This window comes from Vulpes lagopus, chromosome 12 (assembly GCF_018345385.1).
Source record: "Vulpes lagopus strain Blue_001 chromosome 12, ASM1834538v1, whole genome shotgun sequence".
NCBI classification, from domain to species: Eukaryota; Metazoa; Chordata; class Mammalia; order Carnivora; family Canidae; genus Vulpes; species Vulpes lagopus.
The window spans coordinates 7643760-7662526 of record NC_054835.1 but is presented as its reverse complement, the minus strand read 5'-3'; the positions used below and the strand labels follow the sequence as shown (position 1 = coordinate 7662526).

The window sequence follows — 18767 nt, the reverse complement described above, 5'->3', positions numbered from 1 at the left end:
AGGTACTAAATCTACAACACAGAAGGGAATGGAATGGCTCCCCTCCGAGCAGCCCCGTGGGCGGGGTGGGGGGCTGGGGGGGGGAGGCGCAGAATTAGAAGAACCTTGGAGAAGGCAGTTTGTTCTAGACGGGAGAACAGGGAAGCTGTCCCAGCTCTTGAGAGCTTCACCCAAGGAGATCACACGGTTGGGGGGTCCTTCTCCCCTTCCCTGTGCACATCCCTCCCCCACCCCTGGCTGTGAAAGCCAGAAGCCAAAGCCCTGGCAGGGAGTCCAGCCCCCGAGGCAGAGGGATAAAGGGTGGGAAAAAGGGTGCCAAGCACCGCAGAGATGGGAGCAGAGGCGACGCCAGGAGGAAAATGGATTGCACAGACCCTGACAGGGTGCGAGGGGAGCGGGTGGTGTGGTCTTTATCAAGAACGAGCCTCGCCAGGCGGCAGCAGCCCCAGCGGGCGGGGGGCCCAGAACATGAGAACACACTTGGACTTCAGCAGACCAGCTCGGCCTCGAGGAGAAGCAGCCGTTTGGCAGGTGGGGGCTTGGGCTGCCTGCACTGGGGGCCCCCCCGCTTCCTCGGCACCCCTGGGGGCCCCCACGCTCCAGCTCCCCTAGCCAGCCCCTCACCTGTGACTGTTTAAGCTGCAGAAGCCGCAGAAGCTCCTCCTTCTTGTGGTAGTCCTTGGCACGGGCATCCGAGAAGACGTAGATGAAGGAGCCGGGGTTGGCCACCTCCACGGCAGCCCTGATGGCCCCCACGCTCATCTCGGGACAATCACCACCCCCCTGCAGGATAGGGTGGGTGTCAGGGGCTGCCGCCTGCCTCCTCCAGGTGAGGTCCACCCAGGGACACCTCTCACACCCACAGGGAGGAGGGAGCTCTTGCTTTAGACCCGTAGCACCAGCCGTTTACTCACCCCTGCAAGAGTGGCATGGTCCCTCCTATGGGGCCTGCTATAAGCGCTAATATGCACAACACGATTATTTAATTACCACTGCGATGAGTGATACAAGTTGGGGAGAGGGACAGGAGTCCCAGGATATCTAACAGATGCCCCAAAGAAGCCACATGTTAGCCAAGGCTGGGAGGACAGAGGGTGCAGGAGGAGCCAGGAGGAGAGGTGGGTGTTGGGCAGGGGAAAGCATTCAAAGCCGCATCCCGAAATCATCTCTGCAGGTTGCCCTGGAATGAATCCCAAAGCAGCACACACTCCCAGCCTCCTCGACCATGGACAGGACCTCTACTCTGTGGGCAGTTTTGCCCACCTAGGGCCAGCAACAGGGTTGGCACAACTTTTCAGTAATGCTTCTCTCCTGGATTCACTCATCCAGCCCACAAGCACTTCCTGTCTCCTCTGTGTGCAGGGCCCGCTTCTGAGCCCTGGGGGACCTGGCACTGAACTAGACAGATACGGGGGTCCCTGCCTTCAGGGAGCTGCTGCTTGGTGGGTGGGAGAGATGCTGAACCCAGGTGTTCAGTGCAGGAAAGAAGCCCAGGTGGCCATGGGGCTTCTGACCCAGTCATGTTGGTTTCAGGGGTCTGGACTGAGACCTCTCACACCCTCCTTTATTTTTTTTTTATTATAAATTAATTTTTATTGGTGTTCAATTTATCAACATACAGAAAAACACCCAGTGCTCATCCCATCTAGTGTCCCCCTCAGTGCCCGTCACCCATTCCCCCCCCCACCCCCCGCCCTCCTCCCCTTCCACCACCCCTAGTTCGTTTCCCAGAGTTAGGAGTCTTTATGTTCTGTCTCCCTTCCTGATATTTCCCACACATTTCTTTTCCCTTCCTTTATATTCCCTTTCACTATTATTTATATTCCCCAAATGAATGAGAACATACACTGTTTGTCCTTCTCCGATTGACTTATTTCACTCAGCATAATACCCTCCAGTTCCATCCACGTTGAAGCAAATGGTCACACCCTCCTTTAACCACGACATACCTCCTCCTTCCAATGCTTCAACTATTCACTAAATAATAAGCACCTACTATGTGCAGGGCACGGGCACTCCCATAGGTAGTCCCCTACGGGACTAAAGAAAGGAAGGGACCCCCAGAAGTAAAGTACAGAATCTTCAGGATCTCCAAGCCAGGGTGCAGGCCACAGGCAGCGTTGGGAAACAGGTCATGGCAGTTGTGGGAAGCCTCCATCTTGGCCCCCGGGGTTGGCCTCAGGCTTGGGCTGGGAAAGGAGCAGCCAGGGGCGGAGCAGCCCACCTGCACATACAGTTCTCTCAGCTCTCTCTGAAACACCGCTGGATCTGCCGTGAGGGTCACTGGGCCAATATCTGTAGAGAAAAGAGAGAGAGGCTCAGGTGGGCTTGTATTCCCAGATGTATCACCTCCACGGAGTGGCGCAGCAGTTACAAGATGTGCTACCAGAGGGCAAAGAAGGTGAAGCTTGGGCCCCAGAGACCCCCACCACCAAAAGGGGAGCAGTAAGGGAGCAGTTTCCAGGTCTTCTGGGATCTGACCTGGAAGAGAAGTCAGGCCACTCATCCCCCTGCCCTGCCCTGCTCCAAGCCAGGCCCAGAGCTCCAGGAGAGCACAAAGGTGAGACAGAGCAAACCCCTAGTTCCTCCTCAACATCACTGTCCCCAATCTTTCCTGAACATGGTTGTCCTAGGAACCTCCCCTCTACCCACCACCCACCCACCCCCACCATCAGCGGGAAAGGAATTCTGGAAAGACAAAGAGATAGAGAAATGGTCCAACACCAACGAGGCTGATCAATGCAAATAAAGTCTTCCAGAAACTTTATCCATATTTTAGCTCATTGACAAAGAGCAGAGTTCAGTTGCAAAGGTGGACTACACCAAATGCAGGTGAAGACAGCAGGGCAACCAGAACTTCTGTCCACGGCTGGTGGGAATGCAAAATGGTTCGATCACATCGGAAGACAAATAGAACTTTCTAAAACACTCAGCGTGCATATCCCATACGATCCAGTCATTTCACTCCTAGGTATTTACCCAAGAGAAATGAAAACACATGTTCACACCAAGGCTTGCACTCAAATGTTCAGGGCAGTTGTATTCATAATAGCCCAGAACTGGAAGCCAGCCAGATGTCCATCAACCAATGATCAGATAAACAAACTGTGGTCTCTTCAGATAATCAAATACTACTCAGCATGAAAACAGAACAAGCTACCAATACAGGCAACCACATGGACGAACCTCACAGACATAACGCCGCATGAAAGAAGCCAGGCACAGTTATATGGTCCCATTTACAGAAGTTCTGGAACAGGCAGGATTAGCCTAAGGTGGAAAAAAAATCAGAACAGAGGCTGTCTGGGGGATAGGGACATGCAAAGAGACTGTAGGGGAAGGTGGAAATGTTCTATATTTTGTGATAGGAGAGTGGGTTCCACAGATGTATCGGGTACATGGTTTCCCCAAAGTGCAAAGCAAAAATGTGTGTGTTTCAATGTATGAAAATTCTACCTCCTAAAACCAGAACCATAGGAAACAATCATCACGGGGTGTGGGGTGGAGGATAGATGGTGGGAAGAGGTATAGATGAACAAGGATGGCAGAACAGTTTTGATATTTGGTGATGGGTATGTGGGGGACTCATTACACTACTTGCTTACTTTGTATATATTTGATATGTCCCCCAGTAAAAAGATTTTTTTAATAGCTGTTCGTTGGAAGCCACAGCTAACATAAGACAAGGCTAACAGCACGCTGAAAACATGGCTAGAATCCCAAATCCCCATGTGGACATGTGTGCATGACGGGGGCTTTACAAGGTTCATGGACATCAAATTTCTTAGGAAACTATTTCATCTGCATCCTTGGTGAACTCTAATAATGGGCTATTTTTGGTTCAAGAATTCTAAATTCTAGTCACCCTGAAAAAATTCCCATACTCTGGGCCCCCCGGGTGGCTCAGCTGTTGAGCGTCTGCCTTTGGCTCAAGTCAGGATCCCAGGGTCCTGGGATCGAGTTCCGAGTCGGGCTTCCTGCATGGAGCCTGCTTCCCCCTCTGCCTGTGTCTCTGCCTCTCTCTCATTCTGTGTCTCTCATGAATAAATAAATTTTATAAATCTTAAAAAAAAAATTCCCATACTCATCGACTAGTCCACTGACTTGGTCTTTCTTAGGGAAGGAAGCCCATGGAATTATCTGGTGTTCATCCACACTCTCAAGGAAAGTATGGACACTAGCTCTTCTGCTCAACACTTTAGGATCAGTCATCCCCTGCGGGGGCCCCTGTCTCTGTGTTCTGAATTTATTCATCATGCCCAACACCCTCCCTCAGCTGCTCCAGCCTCTACCAAGCCTCCCCACTGCCTCCAGTCCTCCCACTTTCTGAACTCGGTAATAATTGATTCAGGCAAACCCTCAGCCTTTGCTGACAGATCTGATTGGAATCCTGACTCCATCCTTCAGCCACAGGACCCTTAAGACCTTACTTCACCATCCCTAGGCTCAGTTTCCCCATCTGTAAAACGAGGCATATGACACCACCATCTCTCCTGGCTGAGAAGCATCACTTTGAGAACAAGAAGGGACACAGCAAAGGGTCAGAAAACCAGAGGGGGCCCTGCCCCCACAGCTTGCAGCTGCCCGAGCTCCAGCGTGACGTCTCACAAGAGGCACAGGGCAAGACAATCTTGCTCCAGCGTGAGTTCCTCAAACTCCAGAAAAGCAATACTTGAGATGTTTTGTACTCAACAGTGGTTCTTTCTTTATTACACGATAATACATGTTTGTGGTTAAAAATAAAAGGACACTAACGATGCTGACATTTACTAAGCAGCATCTACTACGTGCAGGCCCGTGTGCCGAGAGGCTTCCTGAGCATTTGCTCAGTGAATCCTCCCTGGCACCTGGTAGGTCTCAGTTTATCTACATTTTCAAGAGGAGACTATGGAAGCCCAGAGAGGTTAAGTAACTCGCCCAAAGACACACAGACAGTAAATGGCAGGGCTGGGATGAGCCTAGGTCCGTGTAATGCCAGATACCAAGCTCTCGAGAATGATTCCCTGTGAATTTTACATAGAAATTCCTGACACACAGAAAGAGAAGGGAGTTCTACCAACCAGAGACAGTCATCCTGATTTTTACACATAGCCTCCAAAACGTGCGTGCGGATTTGTAAACCTGCCTCTTCCACGCATGCATCCTACTTTACACAGAATTTCTCTTGAAGTATAAATAACATACTATTTTTAACCTGATTCTTTTCACCAAATGACATATTTTGAGCAACTTTCCAGAAGGCCAAATGCTCAGTTTCAAAATCATTTTTAATGGCTACAAAGTATTTCCTTTGTATAAATGACTAAGAGTGGACGTGCCCGTCTCATATCGCTTTTTTTCCAGTTTTTACAATGAGCAGTGTTACCAAGGGCACCTCTAGACCCATGGCATTCAAGCACCAGTTCAGTTGGTTCCTTGGCACGCACTCTCTCATGAGCACAATTACTAGGTCAAAAGCAAGGATATTTGTAAAGAGTCTGGAAGCAAGTCCGGTAACCTCCTAACTGTCCTCCCTTCTCCAGGCGGGCCAACCACGCATCCGTCTACCTGCCAACGCTGGAGAAGCCGGCCTGCGCCCGGTTCCGCTCACGTGGAGAGCGGACACCGACTGCTGCAGCCCGGGGGGCCCAGCTCTGACTCCAGCTGGCCCCCGCCCTCCCCCACCATGGTCTGTGACATCAGCCACCCCTCGGTTCCCGGTGCTGGACCAGGGCTCGGCTGACCACATGCTCTCCCGTTTGTGGCAACGTCAGAACAATAAAGTTGGTGACCTGAGTTATCACAAATAAAGCGGCAGTTGGAAGGGTGGCCTTTGCTGCTACGACCTATGGTCTTCCTCTCTGGGGGATTCAGGATGGCTCTCATTCGTGGAGGGACAAGAATTGTTCAGGGGAGTTGATTCTGTTCACGGTTCTACCTGCTAAGATAAAAAGTTGGTCACCTATGCCAATTCCTTCTGTTTTCCTTTCCTTTTAGTTCTTTTCTCTTCTTCCTCCCTCCCTCCCTTCCTTCCTCCCTCCCTCCCTCCCTTCCTTCCTTCCTCCCTCCCTCCTTCTTTTTTCTTTCTTTCTTTCTTTTTCTTTCTTTCTTTCTTTCTTTCTTTCTTTCTTTCTTTCTTTCTTTCTCTTTCTTTCTTTCTTTCTTTCTTTCTTTCTTTCTTCCTTTCTTCTTTCTTTCTTTTTTCTTTCAACAATTTTGCTGGAGTGAGAAACCCAAAGTGGGCAGCCCCGTGGTAGAAAGTGGCAAGGATACCAGACTCACCATCTAAGGTCTAGCCTTTTGCTGCCAAGGTTGTTCCAGGAGAGTCTAAACTCTGGGAGAGAAGAAGATTCTTCTCGGAAATCTCCCATCCTGATTCCCCCACACCCCTCAGCAATGCTCAGTGACATCCTCATCCAACCTCCTTATGTCCCAAGCACTCAGCCAGCACATGCTGAGGGCCAGGGACTGTATGGCTAACACAGAGACTTGGAAAATTTCAGGAGCCAGGGAGATCCTCTGAGCTGGAAAGCCCTGGAAAGGATTTTGGCCTCTGTATTAGTTTCCTATTGTTGCTTTAATAAATTACTACAAACTCAGCATCTTAAAACAACACCCATCATTTCTGGAGGTCAGAAGTCCTAAAATCAAGGTATCAGCAGGGCTGCACCCCTTCTGGAGGCTCTAAAGGAAAATTTGCTTCTTTTATTTTTCCAGCTTTTAGAGGCCGTCTGCACTCCTTGGATCGTGGCCCTCTTCCATCTACAAAACCTACAGCAGAAAATCTTCCAGTCTCTCTCTCACTACCCTCTGCTTCTCAGCCACATCTCCTTCTCCGACTCTGCCCCCTTCCTCTCTTACAAGGAGGCTTGTGATTAATGAACCCACCCAGATAACCCAGGATAATCCCTCCATCTCAAGATCCTCCACTTACCACACATGCGAAGCCCCTTTTGCCATGTCAAGTAACAGATTTACAGGTTCCCTGGATTAGGACCTGCACATCTTTGGGGGAGGCATTTATTCTGCCTCCCACAGATCCCATCATCCTGTGTCTGGTAAGAATGGACTTGGGAAAAACCAATTTGACTACAAACCTCTGTGCCAAACATAACAAAGTTGAGGTTAGAGAGATCCAAAGACCCCACCTTTTTTAAGATGGAGAAATTGAAGCCCAGAGAGGAGAGGGGAGTCCTTCGAAGTCAACTGGGAAGATCTGGGGCAAGAGTCGCCTGGATACATCACACAGACGGTGACCCCTTCTCCTCTTCACCACGGCAAGCCTCTGGCCAAGTTCAGTGCCTGGCGCATGGTAAGTGCTCAATAAATGCAGTTCAAATGAGTGACTGAATAAATACATTTGAATTCCATATTGTCTGAGCAGCTCCAGGTCAGGACAAAGTTTCATTTATCTTTATGATTTGTCCCAGAACAACACCAGGCATACAGTCAACACTCAGCAAACATGTACCGGATGCCAAGCCCACCGGGTCCCCAGGCCCTCCCACTACAACACGCTGCCACCCATCTCCCAGAGAAACAGATAAGAAGCGAAGCAGGAACTGATGTGATTCTTTGGGGCACACAGAGGATTTGGCCATACGGAGGAAGGGCTAGCCAGATGGACAAGAGTGTCTGTGACTGCTCTCAAGACAGAGGGCAGGGCCCCAGCAAACACTGGGGCGAGGGCTTTTTAAATGCCTGCCTCAACTTCTGAGAGTACACACTTACACACACAGAGAGCAATCTGGGATTTCTTCCTTTTGCTGGATAATCCCTAAGCCACTTCCAGGCATAGGGTGTTACTAATGAACAGTCCCATCATTACAGGGCAGGACTGGCCTCCAGGATGCAAAGAAGGGGCTGGGGGTATGGAGATCTCCTTGCCACCTGTTCTTCCAGCCACCCACCCATCCACAGCTGTGGGCAGCAAGCCAGAGACAGATGCCTTCCTGTCATTAATTAACACTGGCCCACAGCTTCCTTCCTCTGTCATTCCTGGGACCCACTAGACATCATCACTCACCAATCCTGAAACCCCACCAGAACAGGGTGCTGTCAGCAGGACAAACATTTCAAGACTCATCTTCCAGCAGGACAGAGTGAGGCACCAGGACAGGGCAGAGAGGGTAGGACACCTGACACATCCCTATTCGAGTTTACCTACTGAAAGGGGTCATGTGAGACGCTCCTAATCTCCTTCTTTCACTGGGTCCGGGCAGGGCTGGGCTTAGACAAAAAGTTTTGATCCCTGCACATCTTAGCATCTGCCCTTCCTAGCATGATGATGATGGTGGTGATGTTGATGGTGGTGGTGGTGGTGACAGTCACACTAGTTTCTATGCCTTGAGCACTTACTATTTTACAGACTTGAGCTCACTTCTATTACTATCTCCCTGCTACAAATGAGCATACCAAGACTTAGAAAGGAGACAATGCCCGTAGTGAAGGTCAAGCAGCTACTAAGTGGTAGTTAATGTCTGTACCAGTTTCCTGGGGCCACTATAATAAAACACCACAAATGTGGTGGCTATATACAACAGAAATTTCCCTTCTCATAGTTCTTGAGGCTAGCAGTCCACAATCGGGGTGTCAGCAGGGCCATGCTCTCTGAAGGCAAATACCAGCAACCCTTGGCATTCCTTGATTTGTAACACGTTAGCACTTCAGGTCTGTCTCCAAAGCTCTCATGGAGCTTTCTCCCTCTGCTGGCTCTGCATCCCTCCTTCCTATAAGGACACCAATCATATTAGATGAAGGGCCCACCCTACTCCCATATGACTTCACGCTACTTACCTACATCTTCAAGGATCCTGTTTCCAAATACAGTCATGTTCTGAGGTCCTAGGAAGGACACAAATTTCGGGAGGGCACTATTCAACCTACAACAATGTCAAATCCACTTGTTTGCCTCCAAAGCCTGTACCTTTTGCCACTGGTTATGCTGCCTCCAAAAATAACGGTGACTATGGTGATATATTTTAATATCTTTAATATTATTAACGGTTTTAATACTTAGTAAGCACCAGGTGCTATTCTGTGCACTTGCCACATGTTCACTGAGGAAAATACAGCCCCCAGAGAAGCCTACTGTTCATTATCCCCATTTCATAGATGAGAATTTGAGGCCCAGGGAGGTGAAGTGACCTGTCCAGGGTCTTATAATGTGGACACAATACAGGCGGGCTTCAGAGCTGATCTATCAGCTCCACATTCAAGATCATGACCATTGCCAAGCTGCAGATACTCAGAACTTGCTCTCGTGTTCCCCTGGTCTCTCACTCTTGTTCCTGGAGGGGGGGAGAGGCTCGTGACTGAAGATGGGCACTTGCCAAACAGCTGGGCAGATGTGGCATGCAGTCCTTGTGAGCAGGGCCCGCCGGCCGACTGCAAAAATCATTAAACCCATGACCTTGGCTCCATTTGTGCCGCCCTGGAGCATCTGAGCCCCAGAAGGCTGGTCTGGAACAATCTCTCCTCAGGCAGATTGTTTTCCGTTCGACAAGAGGAGGGTGTGGAGCCTCTGGGACTGGGAGGATCATGCACAGAATCGCACCCAGCCCCTCCCCCCAGGTGATGCTCCAGCCCCTGGCCCAGAATCCTGTGCCCTGGGGAAGTCGGTCAGGGTCACAGCCAGGCACTAGAGGCCCAGCCTCAAAAAGATCTCATGCCATGGACCCTTCCCAGGCCTGCCCTTCCCCCCTCCTTCTTGAAAGCAGGGCTTGATCCTGGGGCCAGTTCTGGATTTGCACCTACCCCCCCCCTCCAGCCGCAGTGCCCCCAGGCCGGGTCCCCCAGTCTGCCCCAATCGTGGGCAAACTGCATCCACTCTCTGGGACACAGGCTTCCCATTTCCAAGGCAGGGGCTGGAGTCTAGCCTGCTAGAATTCCAACAGTTCCTGAGCCCAGGCCTGGGTGAATGTGATTCCGTTGAAAACACCCACAAAGGACAGACACATTGGGGCAGGAAATAGTGGGGCAAGAGGCTCTGTCCAAAGAGCCAAAAGGGCCCCAGAACCTTCGTCCACCTCCTCCTTCATGTCCAGGAGTCCAGAACCCGACGCTTCCGAGGGCCTCCTCAGGAGGGCCCCTTGCCCTGAACACCCAATGGATTCGGGCTCTGCCCTACGTGTCCACATCAGCCAGGCCCTGCCATCTTCAAGATGTTCACATCCACACTCTTGGCAGCCACAGAGCCATGATTTCTGCTGTTCCCTCAGCTTGGAGTGCTCTTCCCCAATCTGTCCAGGCTCTCCCTCACCCCCACCCCTGCCAGTTCCTCTCTACCTCAACTCGAATGTCACTCCTATATCCCCACCTCTCAGGGCAACCAGGGCCTCTCTGTACCAGGGACCACACTGTGGCTAATGAACTTGGCCCTTTGCTGTGGGCCAGGATTGACTGAAGGTTCCAGGGCCAGCTGGCACCCTGCCTGGCCTGTGGTCATCCTTTGAGAATCACCTATGGAGTGAGTGAATAATGGGTCTGTCTGGGATCCCTGGGGACCAGACTGATGCATCCAGCCCATCCCAGCCCCTTTATGCAGACTCCTGCCATCAGACCCCCTGCATCCTTACCTTGGCACTCTTCCTCTCAAAGCCATCCCCAACCTCTTTCTCTTCACACCCCTGCCCTGCATAGACTCATGCCTGGAAACCTCAGGCAGGAACACTGCCCTTGGATGAGGCACCATCAATGACAAGGATGTGTCTTATCCAGCTTACACCTCTCAGGCAGCTCAGAACCCCCAACCTCCAAGGAGAAAAGCATAGGGGCCAGGCCAAAGGGCTGGACTCTCCCCTCTGGAGCAAGAACCACTCAGATCTATCTCATGATGAGTGGCTGGGTAATAGCAATGTCGCTCTGGGGTGACAGTACACACACAGTCTGCAGCCAGAGGCTCAGCCACCCCCACTCACAGGCCATGCTGTGAATGAACATGTCAGCCCTGCCTGCCTGTATCCTCGTCCCAGACCAAGTAACACCCCTGTTCCCTGAGGAAAGCTGGCAGTGTACCTGGCAACCCAGAGAAGATGCTCAAACTCACTAACAACCAAACATATGCAAATTAAAATGGGACATCATTTAGCACCTATCAAATTAGCAAGAAAGGGAAGAATGATGTCCTCAGAGGTCAACAAGGTGTGATGTGGGGAAAATGCAGTCTCAAACTCTGTTGGTAGGAAGGCAGGATAGCACAGCATTTTTGGAGGACAGTTTAGGGATATCTAGCAAAATTTTAAATGTGCATATGCTTTAACAAAGTAATTGCATTTCTGGGACTCTATCATTCAGATATGTTTGCAAATGTGTATGGGTTTGTGGTCAAGAAACTGAAAGTGATCTATTTTCTGCAATATGGGAATGGCTGGCAATTCAAGATAGGATTAAGATCAATGAAGATTCCTTCTGTCACATCTTATGTAGTCATTAAAAACATTGAGGTGGATTGATATTTCCCAACATGGAAAGATACCCGATATATTGTGTAGGGAAGAAAAGTAAGTTGCAAAAAATGTAGGTGTCACATAATTCTATTTTTTATGTAATAAAAAATTAGGTGCACATACGTATAGTATAAGAGTGAATTGCACACACACACATGGTCTGCAAGGATGCAAAATCATGAAAAGCATTTGCATCCCTTGAGAGTAGTATTATTAGAATATTTTACCAGTGTATATTAGTTTTGGGGACATTGTATATTACAATTTGGGGCCTGGCTGGCTTAGTCAATGGAGCATGAGGCTCTTGGTCTCAGGGTCACTGAGTTCAAGCCCCACATTGGGTGGAGAGATTACTAAAAATCTAAATAAACTTCAAAAGAAAACTTTTGCAATTTGGGGAGAAAACTTAATAATTTAAGGTGCTAACTAAAAGAGTTAACCAAGTCCTGATGCCAAAACTTGACAAAGGGCACAGAGAAAGAATGTCACTTACTGATCTGACATGCTGAAACAAAATGCAAAATTCCCCAAATGAAACACTGGCAAATGGGATCCAGCTGTATATGAAAAATCATCCATGACTGATCAGAGCTTATATGAGGAATGTGGAAATAGTTAAAAATGAAGGAATCCCATCAATAGGTCAACAGGAGGAAGAGCTTACAAATATCTTAACAAAACCAGAAATCCAATGGCTAAAATTCAGCACCCATCCCTATTTGAGGGTTTTTTGTTGTTGTTTTTTGTTTTGTTTTGGGGTGTTGTTTGTTTGTTTTTTACCCTTAGTAAACTAGGAGTGAAAGCATCATCTTCGTTCACTTGTTGAAGAAAACCTCAAACGGAGAGCCAACATCACACAGCGGCAAATAATGAGAAGCAAGGCAAGAGTGACCACAGCTGCTCTTTGTGTATTTATCATTGTTCTGAAAGTTCTGGCTGATAAAGACCATGAGATATTTCAAACAAGTGAAATATATGATTGGAAAAGTAAGGTAAAATTATAATTTGGACAGGCTATGTTTGCCAATTTAGGAAACTCAAGCCGTTACCCAAAAAAATCAGAAGTAGTTAAAAAAAAAATTTCAGTAAGAACGTTGGAAACAGAATAAATATATGAAAATGAACTGCTTTCCAACATACCAAGAATACTCATTTGCAAAAAATGTAATGGAAAAAATTTCTTAGTCAAAATAGCAACAAAAAACAAAATACTTAGAAATGATCTTTAAAAGAAATGGGTGGAACCTATAAGGAAAAAAAAACTATAAATCTTTATGAAAGGAAATAAATATGTGAACAAATGAAGAGGCGTGCATCCTCGATGGAAACAACTAAATTTTTTTTGTGACAATTTTCCCCCGAATCAAGATTTCACACAATTCTGAGCAAAATCACAATACGTTTTTTTTTGTTTGTTTGTTTGTTTGTTTGTTTGGAAGTTGACTAAGTTTTTCTGTTTGTCATCTGAAAGAATATTCAAGAATATTCTGAAACTAAAGAAGATGAATAAGATACTGGCCTAAGTCACTCTGCAAATAAAACAGTCTGTAAGACTAAAGGCAGAACTGACTCTAGGTAATAAAATTGTTTCCCGTGGGGTACAAGTTAACGACGCTGAAGCCACTTCTCTGTATACTGTGCCTGAACCACTAAGTAAACACATGGTGGGTGGTGGGAGCCAGGTCTGTTACTGTTGGATGGGAGGTTATAGATAAGCAAGGGGAATGATCTATGGAGTGATCTATATGGTAATAAAACCAGAGTTGGAGACATCTGTATGAAATCCCATCCAGCTTACTATAGAAACAGATGGTTATCTACAGAAATACTTATAGGTATATACACAAATTTCCCATGCAGCATCCCCTCATTGCTCTGTCAGCCAAAGGTCTAGAAGCAGTGACATCCCAGTAAACCTAACACTCAGATCCTACTATCTAGGACCATTTTTCAATAGAAGGAGCCAGGGCTGCTTGGATAAAATTGTTAGAGCTAGGACTGAGGCAGAAAATATGAATTGTGAACATCTTGTAGTGCCGGGAAGTGAGACAGTGCTTTAAAATACTCGGGGGTGCCTGGATGGCTCAGTTGGTTTAGTGTCTGCCTTTGGCTCAGGTCATGATCTCAAGGTCCTAGGATACAGCCCTGTGTCGGGCTCCCTGCTCAGCGGGGTGTCTGCTTCTCCCTCTGCCCCTCCCCCTGCTCATGCATTCTCTCTCTAATTAATTAATTAATTAATTAAATCCTTAAAATAAATAAATAAAACACACACACACAATGGAGGCATGCCAAAGGCACATAGATATCAACAGAGCTTCCAATGACCAAAGTTGGAAGAACTAAGCGACAAAATAAAGTAGTATTGAGTTATAACCCAGAGGACAGGATAAATATCCATGAGACCATACTGAGACATAGAGATGACTGAATACATGGGGAAGAAGAGGCAACTCTCCAATGCAGAAGAATTCCAAATAATTCATGCCGATTCTCCAACCTTGGTAAGGTGGGGCACAGTGTCCCACTTCTGAAGCATGGGCTGCTCACAGTGACTTTCTTTCAAAGAGGACGGTACAGAAAGGGAGAAAGAGAAGAGGAACTTCACAGTGGAGACAACTGACAACCTCAGCCATGGGATCAAGGTCAACATCAACAGTGACAGGTCATATTGATGGTATGTACCCTTGACAGAACATAATGAGAATGGCACTGCTCCTCTGTGGTCTTCCTCCCATCACCTGGTCTAACTAGAGAAAAACACCAGACAAATCATGACCGAGGGACAAAACGTCTGAGTGATTTTCATCCAAACTGTCAAGGTCATCAAAAACAAAGTCTGAGAAACGGTCACAACCAAAGGAGCCTACGGGGACACGGCAGCTGGATATAATGTGGGATCCTGGATGCACTCAGAAACAGGACATTAAGGAATAACTGAGGAAATCTGAATGAATAATGGACAGTAGTTAATAATAACACACCAATATCAGTTGGTTAATTGTGATAAATGTACTATAGCAATGCAACATGTCAATCACAGGGAAAACTAGGTGTCAGGCATATGGAAACCTCTGTACAATCTTTGCAATAAATCTGTAAATCTAAAATAAAACTGTGCTAAAATTAAAAGTTTATTAAAGTAATTTTTAAGATTTTTTATTTTTTAAGTAATCTCTATACCCAAGGTGGGGCTCAAACTCACAACCCCAAGATCAAGAGTCCCATGCTCCACCGACTGGGCCAACCAGGAGCCTTTAAAATTTGTTTTGACTACCAACTAATGAATGGATAAAAAAGATGCAGTACATATATGCATGGACAGGAATATTATGGAATGTCGGAATATTATCCAGTCATGAAAAAGAAATCCTGCCAGTTGCAATAGCATGGATGGACACTTAGGGCATTATGCGAAGTGAAATAAGTCAGACAGAGAAAGAAAAATACTGTATGATTTCACTTAGATGTGGGATCTAAAAAAGCCAAACTCAGAAACAGAGAGTAGAGTGGTGGTTACCAGGCACTAGAGGGTGGGAGAAGTGGGACAGAAACTTTCAGTTAGAAGGTAAATGAATTCTAGAGATCCAATGTATAAGTTGGTAATTATGGTTAATACTGTATCATTTATTTGAATATTACCAAAGAGTACATATTAAATGTTCTCACCACCAAAAAGAAATGGTAATTAAGTGGCACAAAGGAGGTGTTAGCTAATGCCATGGTGGCAATCATTTTGCAACACACAAATGTATCAGATCAACATGTGGCACACCTTAAACTAACCCAATATTATGTGTCAATTACTTTTCAGTAAAGCCAGAGAGGGAATTAAAAAAAAAAAACACCTTTTAAAAAAAATTTTATTTATCTTAAGTAGGCACCATGTCCAGCCCAGAGCCCAACATGGGGCTTGAACTCACAACCCGGAGATCAAGACCTGAGCTGAGATTAAGAGTCAGATGCTCAACCAACAGAGCCACCTAGGCACCCCTGGGGGAAAAATGTTTTTGTGTGTGTTTTTTTTTAAGATAACTTATTTATTCTTGAGAGACACAAAGAGAGAGCCAGAGACACAGGCAGAGGGAGAAGCAGCCTAATGAGGTACTCGATCCCAGGACCCCAGAATCATGTCCTGAGCCCAAGTCAGATGCTCAACCACCGAGCCACCCAGGTGCCCCCAAAAAAATATTTTAAAGAAATAAGAATATGAGGAAGCATCTGCCTTATTAGTACATATTGTAAAACCAAATAATGAATATAATATGCTCTTGGCACAAGATTTTCCATATAACAAAACAGAATGGAAAGCCCAGATAAATTCTTAATAGATAAAGTAATTTGGGATAAAGGCAGTTCCAAATAAATGAAGAAAAGGGGGGAGATTGTTTGATAAAATATACCCGAACAACGATCCCATCCTGGAAAAATGACGTTAGATTATTTTTTACACCAGCTTTTAAAAAAATTCCATGTTAAAGATTTAAATATAAAAAAGAGAACTGCTGAAAAAAATCTACAATATGTACCTAACATGATTTTGTGATAAGAAATTAAAAAAAAAAACTTTCTAAGCATGTTGAAGAAGAAATTACAAAGGGAAAAAGTCAACAGATTTTGCTCCACAAACATTTTAAATTTCAGACCACCAGGAAAATTAATTAATTAATTTCAGACCACTAGGAATCACAAACAATTCTAAAAGGCAAACAATCAGGAAAAATACTAATCACACAACAAAAAAGAGTTCATATCATCAATATAAAGTGCACATACCAATTGATAAGAAAACCACTAAAACCCCAATGGGAAAACAAGTAAAGGCACTGATGAGAATGTGCAAAAGAAGAAATTCACACACACACACACACACACACACACACACACACAAAAATCTAGTGAACACTTGAAAATACACTGGACCTTGCTAGAAATTAAAATATTTTCCATCTTTCGGGATCCCTGGGTGGCGCAACGGTTTGGCGCCTGCCTTTGGCCCAGGGCGCGATCCTGGAGACCCGGGATCGAATCCCACATCGGGCTCCCGGTGCATGGAGCCTGCTTCTTCCTCAGCCTGTGTCTCTGCCTCTCTCTCTCTCTCTCTGTGACTATCATAAATAAAAAAAAAAAAAAAAAAAAAAAAATTTTCCATCTTTCGAATTAGGGAAAAAGAAAATGTTTTTATCTTAATACCCAGTGTTGGGGGTGGCTGCTCTGAAACGGGCCCCTCAAAAGCTGCTGGTAGAAGCTTACACTCCTGAAACACTTTGGAAAACAAATTGAAGAGTTGCCCACCCATTTAGTGTGTTAAAAATGGCCTAGGAATTCCACACTCGAAACTTTACCCTATGGAAAAAACAATCAGAGATTGAAATATTTGCACAGGAGTGGGGGTTTTTTTTTTGGCAACATTTTAACAATGAAAAAAAACTGAAAATGAGCTAAATTTTCAGCCAAGATGAAACCATTAACAAAATGCTCTCTAGTTTGGGAACATAACCACTTTTTTCATTTAAAAACTTTAAGGTGGGGGGGGGGATCCCTGGGTGGCTCAGCGGTTTAGTGCCTGACTTCGGCCCAGGGCGTGATCCTGGAGTCCCAGGATCGAGTTCGGGGATCGAGTCCCTGCATGGAGCCTGCTTCTCCCTCTACCTGTGTCTCTGCCTCTCTTTTTCTCTCTGTGTATGTGTGTGTCTCGTGAATAAATAAAATCTTTTAAAATTTTAAGGGGGACGCCTGGGTGGCTCAACGGTTGATCGTCTGTCTTCGGCTCAGGGCTCAGGGTGTGATCCCGGAGTCCTGGGATCAAGCCCCTCATCAGGCTTCCTGCAGGGAGCCTGCTTCTCCCTCTGCTGTCTCTGCCTTTCTGTGTCTCTCATGAATAAATAAATAAAATCATAAAAAATAAAAACTTTAAGAATATTTCCGAGGCACGGGTCCTAGTTTCTCTCCAAATACTCCCAACCCAGAGCCACTAATATTCCCCCTGCAAGGACTGGTCCTCGGGGTTCAGGATGGGGGTTTCCTTTAGAAAGCCCTCTATGCCTGCAGCCCTGGGGGCCTCAAAAGTCAGCTAAGACCCCTGTTTTTGGAGCTCCTCTTCTGCCAAAGGGAATGCCACTGGCCAATTCAAAAGACGGCCAAACCTAAACCACAGTCTAGTCCCTACTTGGATACCCCCACTGCATTGCCAGCACCCAACATCGGCCAGGCAAACAGTGAAAAGCTGATAAACATTCATTCGTGTGCAATCCCTGCTCCAGTGCTGCTTCCTCCAAGAGCCTTCCATCAGCACCCTCCCTTGCCCACCCATCGACCCATGGTCAGGAGCTGGTGCCTGAGCCAGTCTGTAACACTTCCTGCTCTCCACTTGGCCTGTCCCCAGCAGGATGCTCGCTCCTTGCAGGGAAGCCTGCCCCCTTCACAAAGGGGGGACTAATAAAGGCTATGCACACAGAACAGGCTCACTAAACGCTTAGGTCCCCCTCTGCACTTGGACCTGGGTGTGTCTGCAGGGAGGATGGTTTGGGGAATGGGGAGGAAGGCTGGCATTTTTGTCTCAAAGAGCACTGGGGAAGGTCAGAGAGGCGCACACCTGCTTGGTGTCCAGAGAAGGGAGGAAAGGCTGGTGGGGGGGGGGTGAGAAAAGGGCTTCAGGGAGACCACAGTTACAGGTGGAGCAGGGAGAACAGCCCTCAGGAGCCCCAGCCTGGGACACTGAGTCTGGCTTCAGCAGGCTGCTATCCTGCCCTGCAACTGCAGCCAAGCATTTTGGAGACAAATGTGGGTTATGAATCAGAAATTACATCATCCTGGCAGGTGGCTTTGGGTAAGCCCCATCCATGTCCTGAGCCTCAGTTTCTCCATCCGTAAGAAAAAAGTGTGGATTGGATGACCTCTCAGCTCTTTCAGCGTGATATCTTTGGAAGCCCAAGAATAATCCAGAAAGGGAGAGAGAGCACTAGGGAGATAGAAGGTGACCTGTGTCTGAGCTGAAACCCCAGGACACACCCTGCATCCCACCCGCTTCACAACTCCCCCAACTTTTGTTGTCCCCGACCCCCAGGTGGGAGCTATCCTTTTGTTCCCAGAAATATTTTTCCATACCCGCCAGCCTCAGGGACTCCTGGAAGCAGAAGAATCTCCAAATCCAGCCCCAGGACTGCACAGGATTAAGTCACACCCACTGTTGCACATTTTGCAAAAATCTGTAATGCTGTTGTGATTAATAAAGGCACATTATTCTAAAAAAGGCTTACTATCTCATATAACCTTGGGTTATTGTTATTTGCTCAGCCTGAGGCACTTTGTAGTACAATACCGCAAGGAATCTGCCATTTTTAT

General features: G+C 46.9%; 1 protein-coding gene across 1 annotated transcript in view; it reads right to left on the bottom strand.

Annotated features, from left to right (window-relative positions):
• Window positions 1–18767, bottom strand: part of HMCN2 (hemicentin 2) — a 146592-nt gene that overhangs the window by 126289 nt on the left and 1536 nt on the right. Inside the window, 2 exon segments of the mRNA XM_041724913.1 lie at window positions 625–783; window positions 2225–2295. Of these exon segments, the coding sequence (XP_041580847.1) occupies window positions 625–783; window positions 2225–2295 (230 nt within the window).